Source organism: Lepidochelys kempii, chromosome 17 (assembly GCF_965140285.1).
Source record: "Lepidochelys kempii isolate rLepKem1 chromosome 17, rLepKem1.hap1, whole genome shotgun sequence".
Taxonomy (NCBI): Eukaryota; Metazoa; Chordata; order Testudines; family Cheloniidae; genus Lepidochelys; species Lepidochelys kempii.
Window position 1 is genome coordinate 16,488,470 of NC_136396.1, and position 19,510 is coordinate 16,507,979.

Consider the following 19,510-nt stretch of genomic DNA (forward strand, 5'->3'; position numbering starts at 1 on the left):
TCAATGGGAGCAGAAGCAGGGACACGCAGCCCATCCAATAAAGTCTAGCAATATCCAGCCCCAAAGAAGGATACCCAGATCACTCTCGCCAGGCCTGAATTCGGTGCGAGGTGCCCTGTGATCACAAAGCCCCCCCTTCCATGTGCATGATCCCTTCCCTGACGTTTGTCTGCTCAGTCGGGAAGGAACCTTTTAACATTCCGACCGTTAATTTGCCAGCCAGCGTGCACCACCGGGCCTGCGCTCTCTCGGACGGAAGAGGCGGGCGTGCCCGACTTTAGCCACAAGTTTTATTATTTTAGTATGAGCTCACCACACTTTAGCAAGCCACTACTGGGGTCTGTGGTACATTAATACACATCTGTTGTAGTTACACTCAGTGGACTCAGATTTGTACAGCATTTGTACATAGGAAGGGGAGGGAAAAGACTCAAATAACAAAATAAACATTTGCAGTCAAACCGTTTTTTTTTTTTATCTTACTCACAAAATTCAATAGCCAAAAAATGACTAAGCTACAAAATTGTAATACATACTGTCTGGGTAAAATGTTATCATCCATTTATACATCTACTATCGCCTTTATTCTGGTAACTTACATGGAGGCCTATAGATTTTAGTGGATTAATAATTCCCTACAAGATAGTGGTGAACCGCTAAAAGCTGCTGTAACAATAGGGTACTGGAATCTTGTGAAGGTTTCAGTTGCATCTTTTTGTTTGTTTTCATGAAACCATCATGCATACCCACTGAAAGTCAAAGGAACTGATCAGAGGAGGGGATGGGGCAGTAGCTGGTATGTCTTAGCTATTAATTTAGGACCCATGGGTATTAGCATGGGACTGTGTGTTCGCTTCACTTTTCTGAACTCTGAAAAGGTTAAAGCCAGTACTGCCATCCAAATGCTTGTAAGATTTCTCTTTAGCTAGGATGAGGGGAAAGGTTGCTAATCTGGATCTTCAAGAGCCTCTCCATTTGGCAGGGAGACTTTATTCTTCAGATAATTTCTCAGCCTTCAGTGGGAAAACAAAACAAAAAACTCTTCCAGCCACTGAACTAATACAATGGATAGAAAGTCCCAATTTTCAACAGCGTGGACTCATAATTCCTACAGATTCAACCACTGTGCAGGCCCTTAATTGCTATTTGAATGGGAAGGGTGCATGGGTGGACCAGACACCTCAGCACTGCTTTTCCAAGCAACTAGCTCTCACGCAAGACCCCTTGACTGTAGAGGGAAAATTCTCCCCTCTCACCCACACTGCAGTTGTTGATCATGAAGGCATATTCTGCACACAGCCCTGGGTGTGATACCAGCATGGAACATGCAATGGAGACAACTGTGGGGGTCACGGAGGAGAAAGCAGCCCCCTATCTTACTTCAGATTTGAAGCTCTGAACAAGATCACTAGGATTAATGCTGATGGGAGAGATTTTCAAATGGGAGCTAGGCTCTCAACTCCTACTGACTGCCAATGGGAGTTGGCTGCATAACTTCCCTTTGAGGACCCCCTCCCCCCTGAAAATACTGATGATGCCAGTTACACAGAATGTTGCAGAGTACTTTATGTACCACTGTATCTGGGCCAAAGTAGCGAGAAGCTTATAAATAAATGTGGTGGAAGGGGACCCTCTGACTTGTCACTTTCTGGGTTTCTTTCTAATTTGGTCTCCTAAAATCTACCGGTGCAGCTAGCACCTGAGCAGAGGGCCAGCATGAGCTGTGGGCACTAGGGAAATTCCTCGCCGCTGTCTCCGGTGCCTGTTTCACTTCTGCGGGACTTCACAGGCCTCATGCTGGCCCTGCTGCACAGGGAGGAAATGCACCCTGTGCAATCTGCATTCCAGAGGCATTCAGCTCCTGGCTGGGCTCTCCTGAGCAGGGGCATCTGTTTCTGTTGTAACTCTCCCGCCTGCAAGGCGAGCTGGAAATGGGGCGCTAATCCTATATGGCTGGGTGCACAGGGGCAGAGCCTGGGGCTGCTGTGGCGTGTCCAAGGAGAATAGGTTCGCCCCACGCTGTTTCTCTCTATGCAGAGATCTCTTTCCAAAAGGGGAAACTCAGAGCCTGCGGGACAGCGTGTGATTCAGTGCAGCCCATTGCTGTGGTAAGGCCTTTCCCTGGAAGGCTACTCTCCCCTTAAAGACTATGCCCTCAGTTATATCCTAGAGAGCATTAGATCCTGAGAAGATAGTCAAAGCCAGCTTACAAAGCAGGCTCTCTTCTCCCTTCTCCCCGTAACTGAATGGACTTAGGTGCACTGGCCTGATATATCTTGATAGGTCAAATTTTCCTCTGGTTTCAATCAGGGCAGTGCCAGTCACTTCAGAGCTTTGCCCCATTCAGACCAGCAGAAGACTGGCCCAGTGCACACCTCCCAGTGGGCAGCTCCTGTTTGAACCCGGGGAAGCAGGAGGGTTGCAAAGCGATGCAGAAAGTTGCTATTTAATCCTCTTTAAATAACGGAGGCATGTCACTTGCAAACTAGATGGAAAATAAATACAGATTAATTAAAAAATCAACCCCCCCCCCCCCGGCTTTTCCACTTGATAAGTCCCAGGAACTCCTGGGCATTCACATGGCTGCTGCCTTCCCTAAGCCTTGGAAGGCATTTTCGAAAGCCCATGGCACTGCCCTGACTGCTCCCATTGAAGTCAGTGGGCGTTTGACCATTAATTTCAGAGGCAGCCGAGTCAGGCGGCCAGTGCTTGGTGCTTTTGAAAATACTACCCCAAAATGATCAAAATGGCACCTCCTGCTGTATATTAGTTTTGCTTGGTTATGACATTTTACACACTTGGGCTGTCTATCAATGGGCTTTTGGTTCCTAAGTCCCTTAGGCGCTTTGAAAATCCAAGCCTGAGGCAATGATTAGTGCTTTGTTCTTCTATGCAGGTAGATGGTGCTGGTTCCACACAGCAGGACCTGTCCCACCTGAACTCCTGTTAACCCTCTGAACTCATTAACCAAATTTAGGCTTCTTCTCTTAACATGCCTCACTTTCCTGAACCCACCTCCTTATCTCAGCCATTGAAACAGATCCAGTGTCCACCATCCCCACCAGGTGAAAAGAGCCTAACTCTATTTCACCGCCCGGCAAGAGGTCTAGTGGCTTCCCTCGTGCAGGAGACTTGGACGGGTGGGGCAAAGCTCTTCCCCAGTTTGCCTCGAGCTGCCCCAGACTCTGGGTGGCTGGAGAATTTCAGAGTAGCCAAAAGTGGCTGAAGAAAAACCATACAGGAAAACCAAGGGCCAGATTCCCAGCTCATGTGCAATGGCACCGATTCACAGGAAGTCAACACCTCGGCTGTGTCCTGCCATGCTGGGAGCTCTTGTCCACGTCCACGGGAGCTCCAGCTCATGAACTAGCCCAGGATGTGCGGCAGAGAGCTGGAGAGAGGAGCAGAGCAGTGGACTTGATCTAGGCATTTCAGAGCGGCATAGGGATGCCCAGAGAAGAGACTGAGCTGTTCACAACCTTACATCATTTGGCTGCATTATGGTAAATATGGCCAGAATGCTGCATTTCCAGAGAAATAGGAAACAATTTGATTCGTGTACCTCTGAAAAGGGATTCTGCAACTAATTCCCTTGGAGGAGGGTGGGAGGAAGGATCAAACAGCATCAAGAACAGCCGTTTGTTTCCATGACAAGCCTCTTCTACCCCAGAACCAGAAGATTGCCCATTAAACATTAGTCATTTCACTGGTGCTGCAATATGTCAATCCAAGCCCTGCCCCACATTCCAGGTACTGATGCCCCCCTTGGGAAGCTGCCCCATCCCCATCAGGGGTTTGAATGGAGCCTAAGAATCTGCTGCTGCTCCCTATGGTCCCAGGGTATCGAAAGGTGAATATTTCTTTTCAGAGCAAGGGGTTTGTCTCAGACACTTAGTACCATATTCTACCCTCGCTCCACCCAAGTATCATCCCATTCAGCCCAATGGGAGTTTAGTGCAAAGACTGAGGCTAGAATACAGCCCTTGGAATAGGGACCAACTCCATGTGCAAATACACACAGGCAATGGGGTTCCTCCTCCTGCATGGACAGTTATTGCAGATGGATACAGAGGTGCACAACTGGCTCTCTGCACCCATAATGGCAACAGTTTTTTGTGCAAATCTGGGTGCTCAGTTGTGCCTAGATTTCTGTGCACGTGGTTTGGAGCTCCTGCTTTAAAAATGTGACCCTCAGTGTTGTTTTGGGGCCCAAACCTGCACCCCGAACTCCCACTTACAAGAAGTAGGGGGAGTCTGAGGTGCCCAGCAAACAGAGGAAAGAACAGAAATCTGCTCTGGTTACAGCTGGAGCCTTCTGCTCTAGACGGGGCCTTTGTTTCAATATCATCCTCAGTCCCTGTTATAAGGCACTCTTGCAAGAATGCTCACAGCAACATGTTAGCCCTCTCCCGTCGGATATCGTACTGAAGAGCCAAAGACAACTGAGAATGGTAGGGGCAACGCCAAGGCAGCCTAATGCTAGGCTAGCCCATCTCTTCCAGCTAGTGATTACAATTCTGTGGATAGCAGTGGAGAGGGATCAGAGCCTAGAGGCATCTGTCTGATGTGACTACATCCTATGTGTGTGTTTTCTACTCAGACCCTCACAAACAGGCATACAAAGGCTCTAGCCAGATGCTGTGTACGTCTCTACATGCCACAACACACCCATGGGTCCTGGCTCTGGGCCCCGGCACAGCCGGTCCTGCTAAGAGATCTCTCGGAGGAGAGAGGCTAAGGAGACCTGTACTCACCCCTGCCAGCGGCTCCCTCCCCTTCTTCAACTCAGAGTAAACACTGACTCAGAAATAGCTGAAATAAATTATATCACCTGAAATCAGATGAGGTGTCCCCTGTGCTATCATACAGTACTAAGTGGAGTCTCCGTGGCCTACGGCTGGGAGGTCTTCTATGCTGGGAAGGGGGAAGACTGTCCCAACAGCTTGTCTTCTACAATCCACGCTGACTGGCTTGAGCACAGCCAGCTCAGCCAACCCTTTTCTGTAGTTCTTCATACTACGCAGGTGGGTGGGGGAGAGGGACAGGGATTACCTGGGGGGGAGAGTGCAGACTTTGGGAGCACACTTAGGAATTTTCTAATGCCCCAAGCAAACTGCTTTGTGTTTCCTCTAGGGTTCTAGGAAACACTGATGAAGTTTCAGCCACCATCAGCTCTCAGCCAGACCACATTGTTCAGGTGGGATGAATGGAGGGTCCACTTGGCCAATACAAATTCCACCTTCAAAACCGATATGGATAAGAAAGCAAAACAAAAGGATCTTTACACAGGTAGGTTGCCATACCGCTCCTTCTGGAATGATGCTCGTCTTTGAAAATACAAACCAGGGGATTGTCCTACTTAGGTCAGTTAGTACATTATAAACAGTCCTGTTTTTAAAGTGAAAATACTGTTGCTAGTCTTTAGGAGGTGCATCCTTTTCCTGTCGGTGTGCAGAAGATACTGGCATGAAATGGTCCTCTCCACCTCTTCTTCTCGATCAGTGCTTCTCCTGGAAGAAATGAGATTGTGTTAAGAAAACAGAGGCCTTGGCAATGAATATGTGATCAAGGTAATCTAGATTACCAGACTCTTTGGCTATTTATCCAAAGAAGCCAGCAAACTTCATAGAGCCATACAGTTATAGGATCGCCAGCTCATCTAGTCTAATCTCCTGTCCACCATCACAGGCCACCAACACCATCCAGCACCTGCACACTAAACCCAACAATTGAAATTAGACCAAAGTATTACAGCCCACAGGAGACTTGACCATTATGTGTCACAGGCAGAGAACAGTGGGGACCAAGGTGCACCAATGCACAAGGTCACTGCAAAGACAGGGAAATGCATAAGCAAGAAAAACCCAGATAACCCTGGCAAGTGACCTGCACCCACACACTGCAGAGGATGGCAAAACCATCCTCCCTAGCAAGGTGGCTGCCAATCTGACCTAGGGGAAAATTCCTTCCTGACCCCCCCCACGTGGCGAATCCTAGACCCTGAGCATGTGAGCAAGAACCAGCCAGTGAAGCATCTGAGAGAGAAAACGCCTGCTGCCATCTCAGAGAACTGGCCCTTCCTGTCCAATGTCCCATCTCCAGTCATGGCCATCCCTAATGCTTCAGAAGAAGGAGTCCGAAGAGGGGATGATGGTCATTTTTCTGCATACAAGGACAATCTTCAACCATGGTGAAATGGCCATGCCACGGCAAGGTACCAGGTACTTAATCAATCTGACCCATGTTACCAGTGAAGAGACAAAATTCTGAGACCTTGGACCTTCTCCCTCGGGTCTGAGAACCTGAGAGAGCATAAAAGTAAGCCTCCCCCAATAATGGTCCATACTGTGAAATACACAGAGATCTGATGAACTGAGGAAGGTTCTAACTTGTGCTGACATGTGAAGAGAGACATATGAGTGCTGATCTGGGAGAACTGTCCAATATAGAAGATGCATATGGAACTTCTTAGCTGCACCAGGTCAATAGTCCAAGGCACCACAGTGTGCACATTACCAATTTCTTTGCATGGTTTTTCTTTTCTTTTTTTTAAATTGGAAGCTCTAGGACCCAGAGGTTTTCAAAGCTTCCAGCAACAGCTGAAATCTGTACTTTCAGTTTCAGGCCAGTCCCAGCTCGGGTGCAGCTGCTCCAGGGAATTGGTTCTAGTGCACTTGGGAATGAGGGCTATGCAAAGCCAACTGTTCTTGCTGTGGAACATTATGGTCAAAGCCACGCTCCAGGGGATGAGCTCAGTGTGAGACGTGCCACTGGCACGGCAGAGACCCCATGAAAGAGGTCCTGCCTGGGCATTTTTTAATTCAAATAGCTCAGTATTGTATAACCTACCTCCTGCTTGTGGGATTTATCCTGTTGATGGATCCCATTAGCAGATCCCGAGTTTCCAATAGTCTGTAACAGAACAGATGAGATATGGTTGAAGATGGGCACTGATAAAAAGCATCGAACTCCCCAGAAGCTTTGACATCTGAGGTGACAATTAACTCCCCTTCATACAGATCTGATATTAACTGCTGCATGCTGGGAAATTAGAATTTAAAGATCCCATGGTGCTCTTGGCAAGGGATTCTTAACCTCTGGATCCTGGCCAAATCCCCCAGGGGGGAAGGGTAATTGCATTCTTCCTAGAGATGGAATTTCCCCCTGTAGTTTCAACTGGGCAAGGTCCCATTCTTTGCACTCAGCTCCTGGGTAGCATTGCCTCATGCTGTTGGATCTGTTAATCTGCAAAGTGTTTTGAGTTCTTCAGGATACCAGGCACTACAGAAAGAGTGTGGGTTCACCACTTAGCACCTGTCATCTCTAGAGATGAGTCAGCCAGGCGGAATAGGCTTTGGTTTCTACCTTTAAAAACGACAGCCAAGTCAAACGCTGATCGTGGCTCTCTAGCAGCGAGAACAGGGCCCTCGTCCTTTGCAACTACAATATAACCAGCAGGAGAGGAGGGCCAGGAGCAGCTGGAAGCGTATGGCTGTGGCATGCCAGCTTTCATTCAGAGCCCTTTCTACACTGACAAGATTGACAGCTGTGAATCCACCACCAAAAGCATTGCTGACGGAAGCACGGGTGGATGTTACAGTGGAGACAGGGCTCTGGAGCTTTAACTAGATCGCAGAATCATAGGACTGGAAGGGACCTCGAGAGGTCATCTAGTCCAGTCCCCGGCACTCATGGCAGGACTAAGTATTATCTAGACCATCCCTGACAGGTGTTTGTCTAGCCTGCTCTTAAAAACCTCTACCAACAGAGAGTCCACGACCGCCCTAGACAATTTATTCCAGAGCTTAACCACCCTGACAGTTAGGAAGTTTTTCCTAATGTCCAAAGTAAACTGCCCTTGCTGCAGTTTAAGCCCATTGCTTCTTGTCCTATCCCCAGAGGTTAAGAACAACAATTTTTCTCCCTCCTCCCTGTAACAATCTTTTATGTGATTGAAAACTGTTATCATGTCCCCTCTCACTCTTCTCTTTTCCAGACTAAACAGACCCAATTTTTTCAGTCTTCCCTCATAGGTCATGTTTTCTAGACCTTTAATCACTTTTGTTGCTCTTCTCTGGACTTTCTCCAATTTGTCCACATCCTTCCCGAAACGTGGTGCCCAGAACTGGACACAATACTCCAGTTGAGGCCTAATCAGCACCGAGTAGAACAGAATAATTACTTCTCGTGTCTTGCTTACAACACTCCTGCTAATACACCCCAGAATGATGTTCGCTTTTTTTGCAACAGTGTAATGCTGTTGACTCATATTTAGCTTGTGGTCCACTATGATCCTCCGATCCCTTTCCGCAGTACTCCTTCCTGGGCAGTCATTTCCCATTTTGTATGTGTGCAACTGATTGTTCCTTCCTAAGTGGAGTCCTTTGCATTTGTCCTTATGAAATTTCATCCTGTTTACTTCAGACCATTTCTCCAGTTTATCCAGATCATTTTGAATTATTATCCTATCCTCCAAGGCAATTGCAACCCCTCCCAGCTTGGTATCATCCGCAAACTTTATAAGTGTACTCTCCATGCCATTATCTAAATCATTGATGAAGATTTTGAACAGAACCAGACCCAGGACTGATCCCTGCGGGACCCCACTCATTTTGCCCTTCCAGCATGAATGTGAACCACTGATAACTACTCTCTGGGGACCATTTTCCAACCAGTTTTGCACCCATCTTATAGTAGCTCCCTCTAGGTTGCATTTTCCTAGTTTGTTTATGAGAAGGTCATATGAGACAGTATCAAAAGCTTTACTAATGTCAAGATATACCACATCTACCACTTCCCCCCATCCACAAGGCTTGTTACCCTGTCAATGAAAGCTCTCAGGTTGGTTTGACATGATTTGTTCTTGACAAATCCATGCTGACTGTTACTTATCACCTTATTACCTTCTAGATGTTTGCAAATTGATTGCTTTATTATTTGCTCCATTATCTTTCCGGGTACTATCATTACACTACAGCTTCCCCTCTTGCTACAACCAGTAGTGGATCAGGGCTACGAAGCTAGTGATTACGGGCAGACACAGCTAGAGAGAAGAGAAAGGCCAGGCTGAGTTTTGGAAGCTTAGATCCTAGAAATTCAGATTGAGCCTTTAGAAGGGAACTATTTGCCCCGTGATCATTCCTAACTGCACTTGGTATTGCTTCTTGCATGGCAATCAATTACTCCGGAGTCACGTCCCAGGTTACTCTATACCGGCATTTACAGGGCACTCCATTTTTCTGCAATACAGTAAATTCCCCAGTCCCTGCAGAAGACACACAGCCTGTGCCTTGAGTGGCAGCCGCATCCAACATTACAAATTAGACGTGAACTTCGCCGAGTACAAGGTCGCTGGGAATGAATAAGCTGGAATGTAATTTGCTAGAAACTAAATAAAATCTCCCAGAGCAATTATTACCAATTCTTTGAGAAGAAGCTTGAGTGCCAAATCCTTGTCATTTCCTGAAAAGCTATGAGATCAGGGTCTCCAAAGACATGCAGTATGTGGAGATTTTTTATTACAGGCTAATACCTAGCTGTAGTCATGGCCACAGCAACAGTAAAGTGCCAATTACTTGACAATGAGATGGAGACAGTGATATTACATCGCAGCTCCTGCAACTCCTTGTCTAATTGTGAGGCCAGACATGCACGGTCAAGAGAGTCCAGAGCATGTCAGCTGATAAGCCCGCAAAGGGAAAGCAGCAGCATCTTGTGGTAATGAGCAATTTCCTTTTTTAGAGTGTTGCAAAGTGAAGGCAGTGCAGCTGAGAGACAAGGGGAAACAGCGGTGAGCTGGATCCCCCCAAAATGGCTACAGTGTTTTAGGGATGATTGTTTCTGTAGGTCAGGGAGAGAGCAGCGTGGAATGGGCTTACATCCGATGAAGTGAGCTGTAGCTCACAAAAGCTTATGCTCAAATAAATTGGTTAGTCTCTAAGGTGCCACAAGTCCTCCTTTTCTTTTTGGGAATACAAACTAGCATGGCTGCTACTCTGAAACCTGTCATTGAAAATCAGTATCTAGCCAAGCACAACCAGAGTCCATGATTGTTTCATCCCATTGTGCCCATTGGTCTCCATTCACGGGGTCACAGTCCTTGGCCTTATCCTTAAACCCTTGTTTAAGCAAGTTCCCCTGAACTTCCCACACTGAAACTCAGGAGATGGGGGTTCAGTCCTGACCCCACCGCACGCTCTTTGTGTGACTCTGAATGAGCCATTTAGGCCCAGGGTTTTAAATGTATTTAGGTGTTGCTGCACGCAGTGTTGCAACATCTGATTTAGGAGCTTAAATCTCATTTTCAAAAGGGATTTAGGCACTAAGGAATCTAACTACCATCTATGTCAATGGGAAGGCCCCTAAGTGCCTTCATCCCTTTTGAAAATGAAATTTAGGCTCCTAAATCAGCTAGACATTGCAATGCTGAGCACAGCAATGCCTAAATACCTTTAAAAATCTGGCCCTTAGTCTCTTTGTGCCTCAGTTATCATCTATAAGTTGGGGATGATATTTCCTTTCTGCCACCCTTTGTCCTGTCTATTTAGATGGTTAGTTCCAGGGGTCAGGGATTGACTCTTTCCGTGTGTGTATGTGTACAGTACCCAGCACACTGAGGAGGCCTCCAAGTGCTATTGTAATATAAATAAATGATATGGAGTAAAGTAAAAAAATCATGTAAAAATTATTCTATGAAAAAGAAAGAGAGAGGGATTTCTCTGTGCAAGAATTGCAGAGATATTTCCTCCTTTCAGGAAAAACAAAAATAAATACCATTTTTGGACCATTTCTGGAGAAGGAAAAGTGAAAGGGAAGATGTCTTAGCACCATCGGGGTTTAGCATTCCTCCCAAGGGGGAACATATCCACCATACCACTGGGTATTGTAGCCATCCATCATGACACATTTCAGTTTAAGACATGGTGGTTACAACAGAAGCTAAAGTCACTCTGGAGACACTGCCAGGATTGCATTATGTCTTGGACAACAACAAAGTTGTCACCATAACTACAGCTGTGGCATGTGGTGCGGAATGAAAAATACACAGCTCTATTTCACACAAGGCAGGTGGCTGATTTCACCACACTTCTGTGTGCAGAGGAATTGTCTACGCCAAACCCGGCACTCTCGTCTTAGACTTGTCTCGTTTTCAGGGCAGGCGCCATCCTTTTATTGTGTGTTTGTACTGCACCTAGCACAATGGAGCCAGGTCTCCGATTGGGATCGCTGAGTGTTATTGCAATACAGATAATAAATGAACCATCCCACCCCTGCCCCTGCCCCTGTCCCTGCAGCAGACTTTGTGGTGTTCTGCACTTGGGGAGAGAAGCAGGATATCCATTGGTCCAGATTGCCTGCCATAAAGTACCTGGACCTGTAACAGCACAGCATGGGAGAGGAAAAAATAACCACGGCCCTAGCCTCTGTGCGTAATGGTTAGGTCATATCATGCAGTATTAAGTATCCTTCTGAATGTGCATTATGAGCAGCATGCACTTGCTGTAAGAGATGAACATTTTTAGGACAAGGTAAATGAGGAAACTTTCAATCAAAGGAACACATGTGAGGTGTAAAAACACCAGGCCTCCAAGAGATGTAAACTGATTGTAGACTTGAGTTCAGAGAAAATGCGGTCCGAAAAGCAAAAGATAGAGAATGAAAGAGCTTAATGTAAATACCAGGGCCTTTCCACAGAAGCAGCTCCCAGGTCTCAGATACACTAAGGGTAAATGACAGAAAAGGTTGGAGCATGCCAAGATAAATTAAATGGATTCTCAGCCTCCGCTCTCACAGCAGAGGATGTAGGAGAGATGCTGGAAGCACTTCTAAATTTCCCAGGGGAGGCAAAGGAAGTACTGGAGGAAATCAGAAGGATTCGGTTGCAGGTGTTTGAGAGCAGCTGACCAACCCCTCGAGTCAGGTACAGTCCAAGAGTTCTGAGGAAACTGGCAAGAGAGACGGAAAAACCTTTCCCAGATGGATCTCTATTAAAGCACTTGGAAACTGAAGAAGTGTGTGCTGATGGGCGGCAGGGAAAGTGAATTCTGATGAGAACAAAGAAGAGGGATGACCTAAATCTGTATTTTTCACTTTTCATGTACCATTTTAAAGGAGATAAACAATGAAAAAATAGTCTTAGCTTATAGGCCAGGAACAGTGCATTAATATAAACCAAGAGAAAAAGTAAGTCTCTCTCTCTCCCCATTAGGCCAAGTGAAAACCCAGCCAGGGTCACTGCTAGAAAGAAAACATTTATTAGGCTGTTCCCAGTGGTTATTCCCATCTAGATACAGATAGACAGGGCCTGGCTCCACTTTGGAGGTGTAATCCCCACCTTGAGGAGACATACCCACGCTTGCTCTGATCGACCTAGAGTGTGAACAGTATAAGTGTAGCCACATCAGCGCATGCGGCAGGAGGGTCTAGCCATCTGAGTACGCTCCCATCTGAGACCATAGGTACATAGTCAGGCTGCTAGCCCCTCCTGCTGCTGATGTCGCCATGGCTACGCTGCTATTTTTTAGTGGGTTAGCTCATTAAGAGCTAGCACCGATATTACCCCGTCCAGCCTGAAGTGTAGACATACCCACCCACCCACGCACATATAGTCCCTTTCTATACCCATGAATGCAGCCAACTCTGGTGTGAAGCCTAGTAGATGTGTAAAAACCATCCAGCAGCACCATATTTACAGCATAAGAAAGGAAATCAATGCTATACCCACATGAAATGAAGAAATACACGTGAAGTTACCATTTAAATAGGTCGACTGTAATTTGGCACAGGATACTGGGACTAACACCTGGTTCTTGTGAAGAGTGCCAGAGGATCTTTAATGATCCACACAGAGTCATGCAGTTGGTTTTAGACCTCATCTGAAAGACAGAATCTGTAGCGAACACTGCACCCCTGTGATGCTTTGTTCTGTCAGAGGGAAGAGGGCTATCTACTGAATCACGACCTACAGCACCACTTTGATTTCCTTGGTGGTGTGGGGCCCCATCAGAGCATTGCTCTGGGCACATGGCTGCCATGGCGCGAGCAATCAGGTAACTCGCTGCTCCAGTGGGGGGAGTGCACTACCTGTGTTTTCTCTGAAGAACTTCTCATGGCCTCCATGAGTTTCTCCATTTGCTGACCCTGCTCCAGTGCATTCCGCAGGACGTCCTCCGTGCTGATCAGTCGGTGCTGCAGCCGGAGAACCTCAGTCTCTGATGAAGGGTCAATCAGGGAGTACCGCCTTTGATCTGTTACCGATTTCTCTTTATCCTTGACATATAAAGGTAAAAAAAGAAAAAAAAGCAGGGAAGCAGGTTAGACTCTGATAGACACATAGGAACTAGGGGCAGAGTACATTTGAGAGTGACTTGTGCCAGACTCTGGTTTCAGTAACGGATCAGAGCAGACAGCAAGGTTGGAGAGAACAAAGTATTAAATGCAACAAGGGGCTGCTCAGATTTGTTACTAGCCGAGTTCAGTCAATTACTTAAGTCTCCTCCTCTAGAGGTCGCTGCAGTCTACAGGAATCACAAATCTAGATCTGAAAAAAATCATTACGTCTCATTAGCTCTTCTTGTCCACTCGGCTCTTCCTCTATCTCCTTATCGAGGAATAAACAACAGGGGGAAACGAGCAACTTTGTATTTTCTTCCTATTCTTCTCCTACTATTTTATTTTAGGAAATCTGACGTCTTGCAACGAATATATAATACAAAATGACTCCAGCTATTGCTTGAGATGGAAAGGAAGCATTGCCAAGATTTTTTTTAAACAATCCCTTGAAAATAAGTGTAGGTATGTGAGGCCTCTGTTATGCAGATTATATTATTTATACAGCATGGTAAGCGTGCCTGCCATTTTACACCGTTAAAACAAGATAACTTTCACAATTTTATTATGAGTCTCATGGTATTTGGTGTTTTTCTTAAAGCCCCAGCTTCCGGAGGCATGTGATTACATGAGAAACTCAACATTAAAAAAAAAATCAGTTTCTAGCCATCACAGCTGCAGAGAAAAGATGAAAAAAAGAAAAAGAAAAAAAGACCCAGGTGCATCCTAAAGGCTCAGAGAAAAAAGGCAAATTGAAAACATTTTTTTTTAATAAAATCACGACTTTCCAGGGCTTGATTCAAGATTTTTTTTTTTTTTTTTTAACATCTGGGGTTGGTAATCCGGGTGAAATGAATATAAATGCACAGCTCTCTGTAAGTACAGCTGTATGGCACAGCTCTAAAACAAAGGGGACAGCAAACATTGACGAAGGACTGAGATCACTTAGGATTACTCTTACTAGGTGCATGCTAAACTATGCCCCAGCTGACATACACAGTTTGAGATGGTTCCTCTGTCAAAGATATAACGTACTATGAACAAAGCAGTGTGGCTGTGAAGGAAGATCATAGGCTCCGTATTGTCATAATCTGTATTTTGTCATTTCACAATAAAATGACAGTGCCTGCTTTCCAGCATGACAATTTTGCAAGGATTTGCTATCAGCAGACAGCACTTTCCATTAGCAACCAGGCCTCCATCTGGATAAAAGTTCAAAAGTGACTAGTCATTTCCAACATCTCCATTATTGGGTGCCCAATCTGAGACACTTCACAGGGGCCCAATTTTCAGAGAATTACGAATGCTTGCCCCTGGAAGTTGAGGCCTATTTGGGGCGTCTTAAATTGGGCACGCAAAAATGAATGCACTTGAAAAACATCAGGCAGTTTGGAACACTGAGGTTCTTATGTTTTTCTGCATGCCCTGCCCTCGGAGATGAGGGATCGCTGAAACTCCCAGGACCACACCCAGTGGGAGTTGCAGTCAGCCAGCACCTCTTAGACTGGGTTCACATACACAAGACACCAAAGGAAGCCCCAGTGTAATTTGCTGAATGACAGCAAAATTCACAAAATTAGGGCAAATTCAACGATACCAAAAGAATCCCCAGGCTGTGAAAAGTCCTTCCCATGTTTGTCTGTTCTGCCACACACATTTACCCTCCAAAGACCAGGAGCTAGGTGACGCCCTCCCAGACACCTGTGCCAACCAGCAAGGATGGGGGCATCTTGCTCTCACCAGAACTATCAGCTTTTCTCTCAGGCCTTTGATGTCGTCTTTGAGTTTCTGCTCTTTCAGTCTCCATTCTGCTTTGTGCACTTCTCGGCTCAGGTCCCGCTCTGGCCCGGGCGAGTGACGGTTTGCTTCCAGTAGCAAAGCTCGCAGCTCATTCAGGCTCCTGAGGGAGGGATGGGGAGAACGTCACAAAGGGGAAAATTTATTCAGTCGTCTTTTGGGGGGTGGGTGGGTGTGTGTGTGTGTGATTTGCAACTTCTCTCAGCTTTGAAAGAGGAGATCTAACAAGGTGTGGTCTGAGAGAGGGGGCCAAACTGGGACCCTTGCGTCCAAACCCCCCCAAAATTGGAAAAATTCACATCAGGACTCAGCTCACCTTTGCAGCTGGACTCCACCAGTAGGACACAGTTTCAAAAGAGTTCTACATCCAATGTGCTGATTTTTTTTTATTTGATTTTTTTTTAAATCTGGCCACTTATTTCAGTGCCTCAGCGGGAGCTGAGCTGTGTGTTGAAAACCTGGGATAGTGGTGGGAGCTGAGTGCTCTTGGTAATTCAGCCCTTGAGGCACTAAACCGGCACCCAACATCCTAATAACCCAGATGATGGGAAAGTTGAAATATGGGTTTCAATCATTCAACTTGTATTTTTTTGTACGTTAAATAGCGATGCTCTGAATAGGGCCAAATTCAGAGTGTGTCTTACATATGCCTGGGTCCTTCTTAAGGATCATAACACTGCAGCCTCTTTAGTTAGTTTCTAAAAGACCAACCTTTCCTTTTTGAGTAGCTCCTGGCTAATCAGGACTAGCTGGCCTGAAGCATCATGGGTTTTCCTGGACAAGGTCTCCAGTTCAGCTTCCAACCGCTTCTTTTCCTTCAACAGAGAATCTCCCTTCTTTTCTCCAGCTTTGCATTTATTTTCCAATGCTAAGGGAAGAATAAAAGGGGAGGAAAAAAGTCTACCAGGCCCTACCTACGTTCCTTTTTTGGATGACTTCATTTCTCAATTTCATTTCCATTCCTTGCACCATGTGGCTTCCCCTAGTTAGTTATGTCTAGTTAAGTAATCTGCAGCTGCCACTGGAGTCCATGAGAGTTGCAAATGCTCAGCAGCACCAGCCCTGTGTAAGCAGAGATTCCAGAAATTATAAACCCAGCTGCATTTATTTCTACATCCCCTTTGGCTTCCCAATTTGTTAAGATTATTGGGCCAAATTCTCTCCCTACCAGATACAAGTAACTTCAATGGGATTTACTTGCATCTCTCTGGGGTAGAATTGGGCCCACTGCATCAAGAACAAACATTTGCTAAGCACAATCCTCTTATACATGGACAACTGCATGTTTATGCACACACATTACTAGGTTGCTTTAATGTATAAATCCTAAATTCTTCTTGTAATGGTGGAGGTACAAAAAGGCCACAATGAAACTATCTAGTTCCCACCAGCACTGGATTAGGGAAACTTACCACTTACTTGGGCCCTTAGAGTTTCTGTCTGGGAGGAGAGGGAGGACACCTCTTTATCTCTTTTACTCAGCTTATCTTGCAGTTCTTTAGGTGAATGGAAAGGAGGGAGAGAGAGAGAGAGAGAGAGAGGTTACATCCTTGGCAACTGCTTTGCCTGGTCACACAGTGAAGGCCAATGGTGTATGGAGACATTTAGGGTTCCGTGGCCCAGACAGATGACTAGGTGCAAATACACAGTATCCACCCTCTCAAGAGAGGCAGAGATGGGTGGCACCAGCTGGTTTGTGTCTCACAGCATCTCATCCCCATTTGACCTTAAATGAAGCAGAGACACGCAGATAGGAAGCATATCAGAGGGTGGGCTTAAACAACAGATGACAAGTGAAGAAAGGAAGAATGAAATATTATGAAAAAGCAAACAGAAAGGAGCCTTCCACGCAATTCCATTTGTTACCTGCTACCCTGGAAGGCAGGGATGATGGAAAAAGCAAAGTCAGAAGTTGCGTAGAGTCAGCACATTCACACAATCAAATCAAAGCCATAGATTTGAAGTGCTGCAACATCCTGAGTCTGAGACAGCTTTTTAATCCGCCTTATCCATTTTTTGTTCAGTGCTTAGACTCAGAGAAGCCAAATACACATGGATTCAGTGACCATCTTAAGATCTGTTGCTGTTGGACATAGTAAAGGGACCAAATAGTAAAGGGACTAGTGCTTGAGTCCTACCCTAGTTATTTAACTATCAGTCAAGTATCTGACCTGGTATAAAATACACCCCCACATGGCATTTGCAGGGCAGAGAAAAGAAGGGGGCGGGGGAGAGAGAGAAGGCAGAATGATAACTTGTGCGTGTGTGGGCAGGAGGGAATAGAGCATGAAAGTATTTTAGTCTGAATCCAAAGGTGAACGAAAGACACTCCATGAACTAATTGGCATTTACACGGGGTGAAATTCAAACCCATGCAAGTTCAAACAGGGATGAGATCCACACAGCAGAAATGGGCCAGAGCCACAAAGCATGGATCCAGACCAAAATTTTTCCAGACTCTGGAGTTTTTCAGATCCAGAGCTATGGTTTGGTTTATTACAGAGATGGAAACCCCAGTGAAACTCAGCTCTGAATCAAACCTTATCCAAAGTTTGTGTGTCTAGATCTGGGGTTTCATTTCAGGCTCATATCTGATTTATAGCAAGGTAGAGGGAAAACTCCAAATTCTTCTAGCCAGTTGCAACATGCAGCGTGTCATTCCTGTTAGCCACCCTCTGATGGGAGTGATTTTTATTCTATGGTCCAGTTTCAGTTGCTGCAAAATCAGTGCAACTCTACTGAAGCCAATGGATCAATGCCCACTTTCACCAGCCGAGGTTCTGGCCCATATTGTAGGTGTGGGAGGAAGATTTTGGAATAAGAGTCCTCCACTGTATTTGCTCAGGCAGGCATGCCAGCCACACAGGTGAAAAAGCCAGACAACCAGTGCAACCTACACAAAAGCACAAAGATGACATAGAATCATAGAATATCAGGGTTGGAAGGGATCTCAGGAGGTCATCTAGTCCAACCCGCTGCTCAAGCAGGACCAATCCCCAATTTTAGCCCCAGATCCCTAAATGGCCCCCTCAAAGATTGAACTCACAACCCTGGGTTTAGGAGGCCAATGCTCAAACCACTAAGCTATCCCTCCCCCATAAACTTCCCAAGCCCTTTTCAGCCAGCTCTTTCTAGCTAGAGCAGAAGAGTGAAAGACATGGCATATCAATCACTCTGACAGTGAAATTCATTACCTTCCATAGCCTGCTTCATCTTTATCTTCTCTTCTGAAATATCATTAGTTTCAATCATCTGAAATAAACGTAAAATATATGTATACACACACACACAAATATATACACACATATAAAATGCCCACTAACTCTTTACCATCAATCTTCTGTAGAATCAAAGCAAAGTCAGTGAATTTAAAACTCTAGCAGGCACAATAAGGAACACAACTGGCATCAATGTCCTTTGGCCTTCATATTTTGCCAATCAGATTTACATCCTTCTCAGAGGGAAATCAAAGAGGTGATTTAAAAAAAAAGTCACTCAGACAGTTGAGCACTGAGGTGGGTACAGCTGGCATTCTCTTAATGGAAGGCCCGAATTCCATAATTGATCAAAGTAAGGACCCAGTTTCCATTTTCATGCAACAATGTTGGAGTTCAGTGTATGCAAAAAGGGATCATTAGGAATGGGCTCAACCTGCAAACTCTGGATCCATATGCCCCAAAGCTCAGGGATAGGAGGGGTGATCTGGAGTTTTGGTTTGGACCATCTCTGATAAGAAGTCATTTTCAGCATTTTCATCAGTGACTAGGGATTTTGGGTACATCAGTTTTTGAGGCCTCAGCTTGAGACACCTTAAAGAGCTCTGACTGCCAGATAACAGGTCCTCAGCACCTTCTGAAAAGCAGGCTCCTTCAAGGGATGGCCCTAGGAGTCTTTTTAACTCCTTCTGTGTGTCTTGCCTTTTGGTTTCTCTCTAAGCTGGCATCAGAATTAATACTGTGATTTACAACCATGACTCAACCCATGCTGAAATTCCGGGTAATACTGCAGCGCATGCTTAAGTGCTTTTCTGAACTGCAGTCTCAGTGCTTTTCCTTCTTCACGGATAATTTCAGACTTATTTTTATCACATGGAAATTTTAGTTCAATTAACAACTCGCTTACCTGGGAGCAATGCAGACCCACCTAGGACCTTTCACTTATACAGGGGGATGTGTGGAGGCCACGTTTATAAAAGAAGCGCGTGGCATAGCTATTAATGCCACAGGTATCATCATGACAAATGTTGTTGCAACCCGTAGCAAGGGAGCGGAGACTGTTTGAAAACGACAGCAGTTCTAGGAGAACATAAGTGGCATCAAACCAAACAAAGCTCGACTCCCGTATGAAGGGCAACAACAACAGTCAACAGGCTCAAAGATGAGCT

The 19,510-nt window shown here is 45.7% G+C and overlaps 1 protein-coding gene across 2 annotated transcripts in view; it reads right to left on the reverse strand.

The window, feature by feature from the left end:
* Positions 1-271: 271 nt before the first annotated feature.
* CLIP2 (CAP-Gly domain containing linker protein 2) overlaps positions 272-19,510 on the reverse strand; it is a 122,300-nt gene continuing 103,061 nt past the window's right edge. For both annotated transcript variants that reach the window (XM_073315254.2, XM_073315253.2), the window contains 7 exons: positions 18,321-18,378; positions 16,539-16,622; positions 15,838-15,994; positions 15,070-15,229; positions 13,084-13,269; positions 6,850-6,912; positions 272-5,510 (listed from right to left, as the gene is read on the reverse strand). In XM_073315254.2, the coding sequence (XP_073171355.1) occupies positions 5,499-5,510; positions 6,850-6,912; positions 13,084-13,269; positions 15,070-15,229; positions 15,838-15,994; positions 16,539-16,622; positions 18,321-18,378 (720 nt within the window). In that variant the 3' untranslated portion in view covers positions 272-5,498. The remainder of the gene's footprint in view (positions 5,511-6,849; positions 6,913-13,083; positions 13,270-15,069; positions 15,230-15,837; positions 15,995-16,538; positions 16,623-18,320; positions 18,379-19,510) is intronic.